The 15,961-nt window shown below is 37.8% G+C and overlaps 2 protein-coding genes across 5 annotated transcripts in view; both read right to left on the reverse strand.

Annotated features, from left to right (window-relative positions):
• CDKL4 (cyclin dependent kinase like 4) overlaps positions 1-7,051 on the reverse strand; it is a 54,642-nt gene extending 47,591 nt beyond the window's left edge. The window contains exon 1 of the mRNA XM_005686525.3: positions 6,818-7,051. The gene's annotated coding sequence lies outside the window, so the exon portion shown is untranslated. The remainder of the gene's footprint in view (positions 1-6,817) is intronic.
• MAP4K3 (mitogen-activated protein kinase kinase kinase kinase 3) overlaps positions 10,793-15,961 on the reverse strand; it is a 188,253-nt gene continuing 183,084 nt past the window's right edge. For all 4 annotated transcript variants that reach the window (XM_018055152.1, XM_018055153.1, XM_018055154.1 and 1 more), the window contains 2 exons: positions 12,997-13,052; positions 10,793-12,339 (listed from right to left, as the gene is read on the reverse strand). In XM_018055152.1, the coding sequence (XP_017910641.1) occupies positions 12,252-12,339; positions 12,997-13,052 (144 nt within the window). In that variant the 3' untranslated portion in view covers positions 10,793-12,251. The remainder of the gene's footprint in view (positions 12,340-12,996; positions 13,053-15,961) is intronic.

The raw sequence follows: 15,961 nt of genomic DNA on the forward strand, positions 1-15,961 counted from the left end.
TGCTAAGAGCAGAAATTCATAATGTAGATATAACAGTCTCAAATAACACAGCAATTACTGTTGTAAAGCAGAAACTCTAGGGCATGCAAGGAGACATCTATAGAAACAAATTAATAATGAGTCTTAAATACATCACTCAGTAAGAGACAAGGCAAGTGAACAAAAAATATGTAACTACGCAGAAGACCCAAACAATGTAACCAGTAAAGTGAACCTAGAGGACAGATATAAATTGAATTTTATACTCTGATAATATGGAATAGACCTTCTTATCAAGCACACAGGGAATAGTCACAAAAACTGTTTCTGTTCAGTTGCTCAGGCATGTCTGACTCTTTGCGACCCCATGGACTGCAGCATGCCCAGGCTTCCCTGTCCTTCACTATCTCCCAGAGTTTGCTCAAACTCATGTCCGTTGAGTCAGTGATACCATCCAACCACCTCATCCTCTGCCGCCCCTTTCTCCTGACCTCGATCTTTCCCATCATCAGGTTATTTTCCAATGACTTGGCTCCTCTCATCAGGTGGCCAAGGTATTGGATCTTCAGCTTCAGTGTCAGTCTTTATATTAAGCCACAAAGAAAGCATCAGGAAATCTCAAAAGTAGAAATATTATAAATAGCTAGCATTCTGGTCATAAAATATCAAACAAGAAATTGGAACAAAATTTAAAAACATAAAATAAAAAAAGATCTACCTAGAAATGAAAAAGTCTATTAAATACCTCTTGGGTAAAGAGGGAAACACAAACTAAACTAATAAAATTTTAAAAAATGATTATGAAAATACAACATATCAAATCTAGAAGATACATTTAAAGTAGTGGTTCTTTACTAGGGTTGGTTTTGGCCCCCAGGGGAATTTTTCAGGGTCTGGAGACATATTTTTATGAGTATGCAGAGGCCAGGAATGCTGCTAAACATTCCTCAAGGTGCAGGACAGACCCCCATGATAAACAACTATCTGATCTAAAATAATAACACAGTTGAAGTACCCTGTCATAAAGCAGTAAAGAGAAGAGAAGCCGGAGATCAAAACAAACATATAGAAAAAAGATAGAAGGCTAAAAATTAACAAATTAAGTTCAAAATTTAAAAATATAGAAAAGCAAATACAAAATGAACCAAAGTAAAGCACAAAAAGGGAAACACTAAATTAATAAACTGAAATAGAAATTAATAAATCAAAGAAAACAAAAAACAGTAGATCTAATTAATAAACCTAAATCCTGGTTCCTTGAAAAATTTAAAATAGACAAATCTTTACCTAATTTCATGAAGGAAAAAAAGAAGAAATAACAGTATGTAAAATAAAATCACAAGAGGGAATAACCATCAAAACAGAAGAATTTTTAAAAGATCATGAGACTATTTTGTAGGCATTTATGCAAAAGAATATGAAAACTTGGATGAAATGGATAATTTCCTCAAAAGACAGAGTTTACCAAAATTTGTCCAATTAGGGATTGAGAATCTAGACTGGTTTAAGTATAGGAAATAGAGGAAGTTTTTTTTTTTTTTTTAAAATCCCACAGAAAAGCACAAGAGCTCAGACTTTGACTATGGTGGGGTAAAGAGATTGGCAAATTTTCTTCCTAAAACACAAGTATAAGACTAAGCAAAATTGTCCAAGAAACAAAAACAAAAATACAACAATTTTAAGGATCTGGAAACTGAGTAAAAGCAAAAAGCAAATGGGGAAGTATTTATTTATGATAAGCTGCTAGAAGTCTACTTAAGAACAGTGGGGGTCTGTGGCTTCTTGCCTGAGGCTTCCATCATTCTCTCCTCTACCCCTGCCCCCCAGTTCAGTGAGGGCAGTAATAAGACCAGTGTGGACTGGCCATGAGCCAGCAGCCTTGCTCCCGAGGGGGTGTGTTTGATATACCTCAGATGATGAAAACCTGTGACAACAATGTCAGTGAAATTCTTATGAATTGATATGAAACAAAGGGGAGAGAAAACAGTTTTTCAAGCCTGAAAATGCGGTTCTCATGCAGACTAGCTAGGGATTTATGCGAAGATCCTAAAAATGAGAGAACCATAGAGGGGCTAGATTAGCTTTCCACACACATGGGGAAGATCGAAGAAGGTCTTAAAAAAAGTTAAAGCTTGGTAGGTTGGAGGTTGATTGAATTTTGAATCCTCTCTTCAACTCACATACTGATTTCCTAGAAGAGGTGAAAGACTTATGGCTAGAGATGTCTGAGTACCACCACTGCTCAAATTATTGGCGACCACCAAGCTCTGCAACACAGTGGTGAATTCTAGAAAGCCAGGCTAAAAAACGAACACACTGAATAGAAACATTAGCAGCCACACATATGGGAGGAGATGGACTCTGGAATACAGGCAGAATGCAAAAACAAAAATCAACCCATTAAAAAAACCAACAAAAACGCAGGGGAGAAAATCAGAATCCAGAATTTCTGGATAATATTTATCTAAAATGTCCAGTTTTCAATAAAAAAATTATGCAGCATGCTAAGAAAAGGGAAAGTGTGACCTATACTCTGGGAAAAAGTCAATAAAAATGAATTCTGAGCGGATGGATTTTGCTGACAAAGACTTCAAAATCAGCTATTATAAATATATTCAAGAAATTTAAATAATGAAAGGAGAATATGAAAACAATGACTCAGATAAACAGGGAATCTCCACAGAAGGATGAGAAGCATAAAAAAGAACCAAATGGGAATTCTAGGGTCAAAAGATACAACTGAAATGAAAAATTCACTAGATGGATTCAGCAGCAGATTTGAGATGGCAGAAGACAGAACCAGTAAATCCGATAACAGGTTAATAAAAAATGACCAGTTGGAAAGAGAGACAAAAGCCTTAAGATGAACAGAGCCTCAAGCCACTTCTGGAACAAAAATCAAGTACCAATATACATGTCATGAGATTTCTCAGGAAGAGAGAGTGAGACAAAGGGGTAGAAAATTACATTCGAAGAAATAATGGCCAAAACCTTTCTAAATGTTAAATGGAGAACACTAAACACAGATTCAAGAAGCTTAATAAATCCCCAAGTAGGATAAACGTGAAGAGATCCATACTTAGAAATCGTAATTAAACTTCTGGAAACCAAAGATGAAGAGGTCATCTCCAAACCAGTGAGAGAAAATGATTCACATACAAGAGAACAGCAACATGCTCATTGACCAACTCTTCACCAGAAAAACAATCACAAAAAATCAATAAAACAAAAAACTGGCTCTTTAAAAAGATCAATAAAATTAATGGACTTTTATCTAGATGGACTAAGAAAAAAGAAGGAAAAATTACCAAAATCAGAACCACCCTACAGAAGAAGATTAACAGGGAATATTATGAACAACTTTAGGCAACCACATTAGATACCTTGGTTGGCCAAATACCTAAAAAGACAAAATATCAAACTAACTCAAGGAAAAATACACCTGATTACACCCTTAAAAAATAAAGAAATTGAATTGGTAATTAAAAATCTACCTACAAAGAAAAGTCCAGGCTCAGATGGCTTCATAGATGAACTCTACCAAACACTGAGAAGAATTAATATCAACTCTTCACAAATTGTTCTAAAAAATTGAGGAAAGAACATTTCCCAGTCCCTTCTGGAAGGCAAATATTAACCTTGATACACAGTCAGAAAAAGAAATCACAAGAAAACTATAGATCATTATTCTCATAGATTTAAGAATCCTCAACAAAATTAGTAGAAACATATAAGGCGGACGTATGCCATGACTACAAAGGATTTATCTCAGGAATGTAAAGTTACTTTAATATCTGAAAATTAGTAATGTAAAACATCACATTAATATGGCAAACAAAGGACGTGAGCATCTCAGTAGATATGACAAAAATCCAACATCCATTCACAATAAAAATCTCAACAAACTCTAGTAGAAGGGAATTCCCTACAGGACATCTGTGAAAAACCTACAGTTAGCATCATGCTTCATCTTTCTCTCCTAAGACTGAGAAAAAGATATCTGCTTTCACCACCATGACTTAACATTGTTTTGAAAGTTCTCATCAGTGCAATAAGTCAAGTAAAAGAAATTAAAAGGGATGTGCCTTGTGGCTGGGTCCAGGGATGGACCCAGGTCCCGGCAGTGAAAGCACTAATTCCTAACCGCTGAACCACCAGGGAATTTCCGAAATATTTATAATATCATTATTCATAGGAGTCCTAAACTGAAAGCAAACCATCAATTGATGAATGAGTATCCACGCAATGAAATACCATTCATTTCATACAATTCAAAATACCAGTAATAGAAAAGAACAAAGAGACTAACACAATACTGTAAATCAATTACACTACAAGAAAAATTAAAAACAAAATAGAAAGGAACAAAGTACTGATACATGCTATGTGTTACATTAAAAAAAAAACCCATAATGTTGTGTGAGAAAAGCTACGCACACAAGGAACACACATGATTCCATTTACATGCAATTTCTAGGAGAGTCATACGAGCCACTAAGGACACAGGATCTCCTCGGTGATACTTATGCCAAAAAATGGAAACCTGAATATATTTATAAGGTAATAGTAGACAAAGCCAAACTGAAGACCATTCTACAAATAACTGGCTTGTGTTCTTAAAATATCAAGGTCATGAAAGGCGAAGGTCAAAGTACTGTTCCAGACTGAAGAAGAGCGAAGAGAAGCAAAAAATGAAATGTGATGTGTGATCTGGAATTTGGTTCTGGAATGGGGAAAAACCTAACTGTAAAGAATCATCCTGGGATATCTAGTGAAACCTAAATATTGATTGTAGGTCAGATATCAGATTTCCTGATTTCGGTAATCTTTACTGAGGTTATGTAAGATAATGTCCCAGTTCTTAGGAAACATACATTGAACTGTTTAAAGGGACATGATGTTTACAATGTACTCTCAAACAGTACAGAAAAATTAACATGCATATATATATATATACGCACACACAAAGAGAAAGAAAGCAATAAAAAATAGAGCAAAATGTAAACAATTAAAGGATGTAAATGTATAGGAGTTCATTGTACTATGCTTTCAGGTTTGAAATTATTATACCAAAATAGAGCTCTTTTAGAAACCTATATATAGGGGGACTATAGTGTCAACTCACTTTTTTTCTGCCTATCTAGTCCAATGACAGCAAAACATCTTTCTCAAACATCAATATAATCAGGTATCGTCCTTTCTCAAAAATGGCTATGGCTTCTACTGTCACAGAATAAAGTTCAAATTGTAGTATGGTATTTACAGTCCTTTCAACACTGGTCCCAATGTACCTTCCCCCAAGTGCTTCTCAGATTTTTTTCCCAAACACTGTCAAGTCTCTAAGTCTCTGCTTACACGCTGCTTGGAAGGTTTGACCCCCCAAACCCTTTTCATCTTTTGCAGTTCAACTCAAATGCCTTTTCTACTTATCATTTTCCTGATCCCCAAAGGCAAGCCCTTTCTCTCCCACATACTGAGTTAACAACTTCCCCACTCCTTTTTTACACATTATTTACTACACTTGAGGTACTTTGTTTGCCCACTGTCTGGCACACAGTAGGTGCTCGACCTGTCTGTTGCAGTCATATCGTAATTTTATTTGCTAACCTTTCCACTAAATATGTACCTTTCTGCTTTAAACAAAAGCAGTAATACCCTTTGGTTGTTAATATAGTACCTGGGCAAGAAATCAATATTAAACAGTGAGACAGTTATTTGCAGTGAATAGAAGCAACTGGCAGAGAATATTTTTCAGTCATTAGTCACCTTCAATCTGAACCTATGTACCTCTTGGCTTATTTACCAAATGTTTGACTATTAAAGAAATTCTGTGTACAAAGGCAAAAACAGGTACAGACTTGGGCCGACTGGTGAATATGAGACAGACAGGTAGATACTTGAGCGGATCATTAAATTCTTTGAAAATGTTCTATTTATCTTTCTTAGTCTTGAGGATTTGCAAAAGGTTGCACATACAAACTAAGAAAACATTTGGGGGCAGATTATTTGCCCTGATTGTCTCACAAGGCAGGTCACCAGGGTTCAAGCCAGCCTTTAAAGAAAATACTGAGAAAAGGAAAACAAAATTAAGAAAGGGAGAGGAAATGGGGTGAAAAAACATTAATTTCCTAATTACGAAGAGGGGAGTAAGGAGACCCTTTCAAGGCCAGGACAGACCAGTTACAGATTCTACAGGCTAAAAGTCACAGTTCGCTACGCTGTTATTATTTGCAATGCAACAAACATGTATTTATATTTAATAAAACTGACCAAAAAAATGGGCTATAAAACCATTCTCCATCTGTCTTATAAACATACCATATCGCAGAACTTCACAAGTACACACACCCGTTTAAAAACTTGTCTTCGTGACAGTACAGCAGAATTAACTAAGAGCACCCCAGGAAACCAAAGACCACATCATTCACATAATCCAAGAAACGAACTTTGTTTAAAGGCCTCACATTTCATGTGAACACATAACAGATCTGAAAGACTGGCATAATCCACTTGATTTCCAGGCTTCTAAACTAGTCTCGACCATACATTTAATGACAGTCCAGCTTCTCGGCCACGCCAGGAGTCGCTCTCCCCAAGCACAGCCGCTCCGCTGCCCCGGGGGCCGCACCGGGTGGGTCGTACAGTCGGCTGGCGCCACCCGTCGCCTCTGGCCCCTCTCCCATCCCTGTCTATCCCTCTGAGGAGGCCAATCGGGAAGGCTGCCCCGCCCCCCTTCTCTCAGGGAGCTTTCCCTTCTCTGGGAGCCTCCATCCAGACCCTGTTTCTCTCTCCATCGCCCCCGGCACGGACCCATCTGCCTCCCGACCGCCGCACTTACGGCTCCGACGGGGCGACGGCGACGCAGCCTCTAGCGGCCCCGGCGCAGCGACTCCGGCGCTGGGCGCTGTGCGTAGGCAGCCCCCGCGCGGCGTCTCCAGGGCAACCGGACGCTCAGGCCGCGCAGGGCAGGGCGGCTTCCGGAGCGGGTTCCCCGGCGCCCGCCGCCCGCCGCCCGCCGCAGGGAAACTCGCGGCCTGGGTTCAGCATATCGGTGGGTCACCTGTGAGCCAGCTTTTAACAGCAGAGTGTGAACGCGACAGCAGTTTTTCCTCCCAGAACCCTTTTTAAGCTGCCCTGAAGGAGGCACTCGGGAAACGTTTTAACTTTTCCAGAACACCGCGATCACACCAAGTACTGTTTCTATCCCAGGCCTCAGGAGCACTAAAAGTTAGCCCATACAAGCATTGAAGTTACAGTAGGCAGTTTCCCTACCTGGGCATAGATCTTGAGGTGGCCAGATCCTCTATTCTTAATCGTTCCTCCTAGTGTCCACATAGCTTCTCAGCAGATTTAAGGCTTTTCTGTAACAAGTAGCTTTATCTATTAGTTGCGGTCCATCGCTGCTGTTTTGATAATTCAGCAAGCATTGTTACTATTATGTGGGGCTGATTCAGCGTGAAAGACATGTTTGCCACCCAGTAGGAAAGCAAGTCAAGCAAACAAGTAATGTGATGAATGCTATATGGGGTCATAGGTACTAACACTGGAAAAAGATAATTTTTGCTAAAGTCTACTCTTGTTTACAAGATGAACATGGGAACACTAACTATGTTGTTAATGAGCACATACACACTTTGGCCTCAGCAAAATTCTCCCTCATCATGCCCAGATTTAGGATGTCGATTCTTCTCTGATTCACTCAGAGGTAACTCTTCTTCCTTTTTCTTATCTTCAGTTCTCCACTTCCTTCATTTGCTGAGACATATCCTCTAATCTCTGCCCATCTTTAGAAACAAAAGACAGAGACAAAAAAATAAAAACAGAAACTTTTATTACCTCCTTTGCCTTTAAGACCAAACATAATCCCACTGAACTCAAATCTACATAAGCTTGTATCAGCTTATTTCTCTATCACTTTAACCCTCATCATGCTATCTAGGTAATTTTCCCAGTAAGGATACAAGAGATCACATCACCTTAGGTGCAGACCCAAGGCCTATTTTCTGTCCTTGGCCACATCACACGGCATGTGGGATCCTAGTTCCCCAACCAGGGATCAAACCCTGCACCCCTGCTTTGGAAGCATGGAGTCTTAACCACTGGACTGCCAGGGAAGTCTTTTTGCCAATGGCTGTTTTCATCATGGCATTTAATCTCTGCAGTTTCTCTAACTGTTGACTATTAGAACTACTCTTCTCAATAGGAAGCTCTTCACAAATAGGCCCATCCCTGCTTGGCAGTAGCATGTTAGCATGTCTTGTTACTCTGCTCCACACACCCTGAGCTCAACTGTATTTAACGTCACTATTTGAATAAGCAGCATTTTTGCATATGCCTTAGTCTAGCCTACAGCTCCCTACCCTGATTTTTTTCTGCACTGGATAAACTCATCTATTAACAACCTGCTTTATATATAACATTCTATAAAGGCTTTTCTTTTCCCAGAGCAGAATTAGGCACAGCCTTTTGTATTGTTCTTCAAATCTATTTATTCATCCAAATGTGCTCCTGGAGTATTGGGAATGACGATCTTCTATCTTCTCCCCAGTGTCAGTAAAGCACTTGGACCCACTGTGAATGATCAATGTTTGTTGGGTAAACAATTCTCTCACCAGAGGAAACCTGAAAAGTCAAGTCTTTGTAATGAGTTTTGACTAGATGTGTTTCATAAGGTTTAACGGTAAAATCAATTATATGCAAATCCTTTTATTCTTACACAAAACACTTTGAATAAGGAAAATCTTTTTTGATAAAGTGAAAAATTAAAAGACAGAAAGTTAATTTCTTTTGCTGCAAAGAGACCATGAAAATCAGATTCTGAAATCCAATTCCTAGAGAAAGTAAGTGTAATTTCAGGGCAGAAATGGCTAGAGTGTATTTCAGAGGGTAGTGGAAATACTGCATATATTCTGTGTAGTACATAGTTTAGCATAGTAATTGAGAGTATACACTCTGAACCAAGTGCCGAGGTTCAAATCCTAGCTCCACTATTTCCCAGCTATATTCTTGGGCAAGTTATTTAATCTTTCGGTGCCTTAGTTTCTTCATCTGTAATATGGCATTAACGATACTTACCTCATTGGGCTGTTTTGGGGCTTCCATGGGAGAATCTGTGGAAAATATGGAATCTGAGGAATCTATGGAAAATATGTGGAATAGCACAAACACATTCATTGGGCACTTACTATTATATTCCCTCATGTAATGCTCTATAGTGTTTACCCACTATGTAGTATAGCACACTTTCATCTACTAGTAATGGTGAAAAGTGATGCCTGTCCTTTATTTCCTGGTCTCTACTGAAATCAGTAACATACTAGCAAGATGAATGATGCCAATAAGGCCTAGAAACAATTGGTACCATTTTCAACACCAGTGTCCAAGAAACTAGCTCACAAGATAGACAACTCTGAACTTCAATGAAATCAAGTCTTTCCCAGCATTTCAGTTAGCGACCCTTCCTGTTTACTAAATAAAGATTCTCAATCAAAAGTTGGTAGGAGGAGCCCTCAAATTTGCATTCTTGAGTGTCACCACTGAGTATTCTTTCTCAGTCAAGGGATACTTGGATCATACTCAGAAACACTGATTTAAGTTCAACATCAGGCGAGTGGTTCTCATGAAGCACTGTACATCAGAGTCATTTGTATAATTTCATAAAAATATGGTTACTGAGCCCTTTCCTCAAAGACTGATTCCAGGGGTCTGTAGTTTTAAAAAGCCTATGTGTAACACACAACCAATTGTATACTTTATCTTCTGGAAATATTTTGAAATGCTTTAACAGTTAAATGTGAAGGTTACATTTTTTTTTGAGATGTGACCCTTTATGTAATTTACAGGATTTGGAAACTAGAAATACGTGGCCCAGGTAAAGGATCAACAACCTGATCAATAAATGCCAAGGACAGAATATTGATTTCTTAAAAATCTTTTCCATGAAATCTGTTTTTCAACAAACTGATGATCATGTTATACTGCTAAAGATCTGTTTTTAAAACAGTCACCGTGTTAGTTGTCCAGTCGTGTCTGACTCTTAGCGACTCCAAGGACTATAGCCCACCAGGCTCCTCTGTCCATGGGATTTCCCAGGCAAAAATACTGGAATAGGTTGCCATTCCCTTTTCTAGTGGGTCTTCCTGACCTAGGGATTGAACTTGGGTTTCCCTGCATTTCTTTAATGTCTGAGCCATCAAGGAAGCCTTAAAACAATCATTATAATTAATGCTAAAATTAGTCACAATGTATTTGGGCAAAGTGATAAATATACATGACTGCTATGATTTTTAACATCTCTAAGATTTAGAAGTCAGTTTTAGATAAGGAAACTGTTCTGGAGTCAAGGAGATTATCCAAGGTCATAATAACAGGTAGAAGCATTAACAAGAGTTGAAATGTCACCTCTCAGTCCCCAACTCGTTTTTCCTACATCTAACTTTGCCCTCCTTGCCTTCAGAACTGCATTCCTCAGCATTCTCCTTTCCTTTCTCTACCCAGGAGTCAGCAAACTCTTTCTATAAATAGTCAGATGGTAAATATCTTAGGCTCTGTGGGTCATGTACTTTTTTGGGGAAAACTGTCTTTTTTTTTTTTTTTGGTGAAAGCAGCTATAGACAACATGTAAATGTATTTGTCCTATTAAATTTCACTTATAAAGATAGGCATTAAGCAGGAATGCAGTTTGCCGACTTCTCCAACTAAAAAATTATGAACGTTGTGATTTTCCTGATCAGAAAGTTGAAGAGCCTTCAAATGTGGGAATAGTACTCCATTATGAAATTTAGATGACAGAGCAAATAAAAATATCAAGATCTGAAGGATCACAACGGTTACTTAAGGATTTAATGCAGCGTAATTAAAAACATTTTTCTCCTTAATATGTTTTAATCTTACTATATACAGATTAAGCCAGATGACAAGCTACTATACAACAGCATGTTAAAAAACATATTTATTTTACACTATGTACAATCAGGAACATATTTAAAAGCATTGTCAATTAAAATAAATGAAGACCACAAATCACAATTTAGTTGGTTCTTTGTGTATATACTCACATTAAAATATAAAGAACATATACCAAAAAAGAGCCAAAAGTGTGCATTTTTCTAAAACTTGGTATATACATATTCCACTGGGAAAAAAGCAATCAAAAATGACTTTAACCAAAACTAAGTTCCTGTGATGTGTAGTAACCATTATATTGTTTATATGAGGTAGTAACTAAATTATTTTGGCCAAGTGTTAATACTCTAAATCAAAAGAAACATGAAAATGATCATAAAATAAGGCCAACAAAAGTAAAAATTCCACTAGAAATTTGAACTGATTCACTATGGAATGTTATAGTTCTTCAAAGTGATTCTATGAAATGTTTAGTGTGGACTCTCTGATAATGCTAACATACTCTGTGCATACTGTAACTCAGACAATGCAGTGCTGCATCACGGTACCGCTATTCTGTGATTCAAAAATTTTTCAAAGGTATTGTTTTTAAGCAGAGACAAGCAATCTTATAGGATTCTTCTGAGATATAAAAAAGACCAGTTACTACAACAAGGGGTTAATTGGTTTGTTTCACATAGAAAACAATCCAAATACATTTAAAAAAGATGTTGTGGAGCCAAATGCATATTGACAATGTCACAGCTTACTTTTGTGACTTAATACATCACACATCAATACTTTGTGCAAATATAAACACACCAGTGTACTTGCATTAAAATTAAAAACAAGATTATAAAATGATTACAGCCTCCATTACAATTTTAAAAGTTACAAGATTTATCTTCATATTACTAAATTACATATAATAAAAATACAATAGTGTTAAAGGTATGGTTTCATTGCCAGCATCCCATTTTGTAATATAGCCACACCCAAGAATATACTAAAGAATTCTTAAAATATTAATCCCAATTGCAGTTTCAACATTTACATCTGTACAGATAAGACATTTACTTGTACATCTCATAAAAGTACATTATCTACATAAATTCTTAGTGTGTGTCTTCAGCAATATGAAGTTTCACAGAAAAATACTGCCTATATGTACAAAGATTACTTAACAATGAATTAAGCACTTGTGTGGTTCAATATGCTAAATATATCCATACCACTTAAAACAAAAAATTGCCCCATCTTGTCTCATGCCACAATAAATTACAAGTAACTGAAGCCAGATAACTGCGCTTTTGTACAGCTTCAAGCATCCGATAATGTTGCAGTGGTAGTGTTCTTTCTTTCTATCGTTAACTGTCAAAGCACATTTCTCAGTAACTGTTTTCATGACCCGCCAGGATGTATAAATTGCTATTTGCTGTGGGGTTATCGGTTGGCCTACTTTCCAAAACCACGACCCTAAAATAGTAAACAAACACATAAAAAACATACAACAAAACAAAGTTATTCTTACAAACTAATGTTACCAGAAAATTTTTCCACTGCTTCTTCATTATATGCCTCTAATAAACGCTGCTTATTTGCTATGTGGGCAGAAATCATTTACAAATCACTATGATTAAAGAGGCAGTTCTAGCTTTGGGAAGTAATTTTGCTGCCTACCACTCTCTTCTAAGCCAGTGTTGTTCTAAGAGCCAGAGGGGGTAAAACCTATAACTAGGAATAAGTAGGGGGAACTTAATTCTTATTATGAATTCTAAAAACAATGTGTAGTTCAAGAGTCAGAAAATAAATCAAAATAGAACCCCAAATCCTATTTGGTACTATAACTGAAAACTTTTCTGTTTGCTAGCATATGGTATTTCCTCTTTCTTGTGTTGTAAATCATATTTGAGATATTATGTTTAATGCAAAACTAGTACTGACAACATCTATGTATTCCTGTTACTTGGAAGATCAGGCCCATTGTCAAAGGCTTCTTAACTTTCTGTGAATACTTATAGCATAAAATATATTACTGCAGAAATTCCAGTTCTCTTGAAAAAGAAACTAGTTTTATGCTGGATTTATAAAACATGTTCAGAACTATGTATTTAATACAACCAGTTTTCCTACCTGTCAGATCCAAGTAGTCTGAAAATCCTTGTGCTATCTGAAATTTCTTGTGTTACCTGTTCAATGAAAATACCAATTTAACTTCTGAAATGAAAGATACAGAATTTTATATGGGCATTTAATTTATAACTCTATAGAAAAGAAATATAATTCCTAAGATGGAAACGGAACCCCTGGATGACCATTAACTTTCTTAAGTCAGCGCACAGGTATGTCCATTTGTTAGTCTAGGAAAAGTATGGCTGATTTTGAATCGATCATAAAACATGAAAGTAGTAAATGGAATACAGGCTCCCAGGGAAAAATTTAAAAGCAAAGCACCGAGTCCATTTTATTTATCAGAAACCTCTTATCAGTTACCCTAATGCTAACAGCAAGGCTCTCGCAGCAGTAAGGCCCTTCTATCTGGTCCTTCCACTTAAAAGGCTGCAGTGTAGTGTGACGGGACAAACTCATGATTCCAGTTTCAATCCCAGTTCTCCCACCTACGAGTAGTGACAACTGCAAAAGCTATGTAACTTGTTGGAAGTGGTTTATCTTCTGCCAAAAGGGACAGACAGTATCTACCTTTCAGTGGTATCTTGCATATTCTTTTAAGTATTAGTGGGTTTAACGCCTAGTTAAGAAAATGCTCAGTAGGTAACAATTCTCTTTCCCATTTCTTTCTTAGTCTCCTGAAATAATATTTTCTGATGGCATACATCATTAAAGAAGTCCTCAGTGTGAACAAGTACCAGTTGAGGAGTTAAGAATAAGTCTACAGGAGAAAGATAAACCCACTGTTTATTGTTTATTTAATGCAAAACATTCCCAATTATAATGGCAGTAGCCTCCCCCCAAAATCTGGTAGGCTGAAAAAAACAATTTGATTTTGAAAATAAAATTATTCTGGAAACAGCAGTGATTCTTGACTTCTTTTGTAACTCAGCACGCCTGAAGGATCTAACATGCTCACTTCAATAGTAGCAGTTCATCATCACTGTCAATGTATTTTGGGATTTGCCTACTTAAAGGACAGACCATTTTTGGAGGGGTTGTAGTTAGTAAGGGGTATCTAAGCAGTCTGAAAAAGTACCTCAGGATATTTTGGGACGAACTAATTTTTTAAAAATTATTCTCTTCTATCCAGCCTACAATGCTTTTCTTCCTCTGTCTGGTGTTTATTAGCTATTCACTATTCTTATCTCTAGGTTCCATTCCCTCAGGTGATTAAAAAAAAAAATCTTCCTGAGAGGTGAGCCCTCTTGTGGGAATAACTCCTGGAAACATACTGGCAGCCACCTTTCTTGAATACGTACCATAGGCTAGGCATTATGCCAAGCACATTACTTATTTCCTTTTGTTTAATCTTAGCAACCCTATGAGGTAAGTACTATACTGTTATCCTCAATTCACAGATGAAAAAAGACAGGCAAAGAGAAGTGAAGTGAAGTGCCAAGGTCACACAGTTACTGAAGAGGAAAAGTGAGATTGAACCCCAGGATCTTCTCTGAAACCTACACTCATGATCATTCTACCAGTACCGTTTACTGGTCAGGAGAAATGCTCTGAGCTTAATGCATAACAGTTTAAAAGACAAATGAGCTATTTTCTTACTCAAGGCACCTAATGTTTTCCTTTCCCTCCAGTGCTCAAGTAGAAGTCTTACTATTGAGACTGGCGTGGGGTTACTGAAAGAACTCAGGATGATTTTACTTGCCTGTAATATTTTAAGGGACGAGTACCAAGTCTTGCTCATGTTATAACACCAGCACTTTCTGGCATAAATGATGAACTGAATTGAATACGTCGTATGCTGCTGCTGCTGCTGCTAAGTAGCTTCAGTCGGGTCCGACTCTGTGCGACCCCATAGACAGCAGCCCACCAGGCTCCCCTGTCCCTGGGATTCTCCAGGCAAGAACACTGGAGTGGGTTGCCATTTCCTTCTCCAATGCATGAAAGTGAAAAGTGAAAGTGAAGTCGCTCAGTCGTGTCTGACTCTTAGCGACCCCATGGACGGAAGCCTGCCAGGCTCCTCCATCCATGGGATTTTCCAGGCAAGAGTATTGGAGTGGGGTGCCATTGCCTTCCCCAGAATACGTCGTATGACTTGGAGTTAAATTAAGAAAGGAAGGAAACCCTTTACTTGGAGCCTTCACTAGTCATTTTTCTGAAATACAAAGTAGAAAAGGTGCTTCGGGGACAGAGAGAGCCCGCATCTGCACTCTTGCTCCAGGTGATGGTCTGGGAAAGTTGAAAGAATATCAGAGCTAGCTCACTTTTAGCAGTATTTAGGAAGCTCCTGTTCTGAATATAAGGGTGCTCATCTGGAAGCACATAAAATAACGCACTGAACTTGTCTGACTTAATGGACAGAGAGAGGGGGCTATAATGTATGCGCACTTGAATTTATCACTGAATTAAATACAGAACATGTAACATTTCGTTGCAACAATCAGGAATTTTCCAAAGTTAAAGAAAACTCTGTGATGTAGAATTTGCCAAAAAGATCTTCACGACCCAGATAATCATGATGATGTGATCACTCATCTACAGCCAGACATCTTGGAATGTGAAGTCAAGTGGGCCTTAGAAAGCATCACTACGAACAAAGCTAGTGGAGGTGATGGAATTCCAGTTGAGCTGTTTCAAATCCTGAAAGATGATGCTGTGAAAGTGCTGCACTCAGTATGCCAGCAAATGTGGAAAACTCAGCAGTGGCCACAGGACTGGAAAAGGTCAGTTTTCATTCCAGTCCCAAAGAAAGGCAATGCCAAAGAATGCTCAAACTACCGCACAATTGCACTCATCTCACATGCTAGTAAAGTAATGCTCAAAATTCTCCAAGCCAGGCTTCAGCAATACGTGAACTGTGAACTCCCTGATGTTCAAGCTGGTTTTAGAAAAGGCAGAGGAACCAGAGATCAAATTGCCAACATCCGCTGGATCATGGAAAAAGCAAGAGAGTTCCAGAAAAACATCTATT

Source organism: Capra hircus, chromosome 11, assembly GCF_001704415.2.
Source record: "Capra hircus breed San Clemente chromosome 11, ASM170441v1, whole genome shotgun sequence".
Classification (NCBI taxonomy): domain Eukaryota; kingdom Metazoa; phylum Chordata; class Mammalia; order Artiodactyla; family Bovidae; genus Capra; species Capra hircus.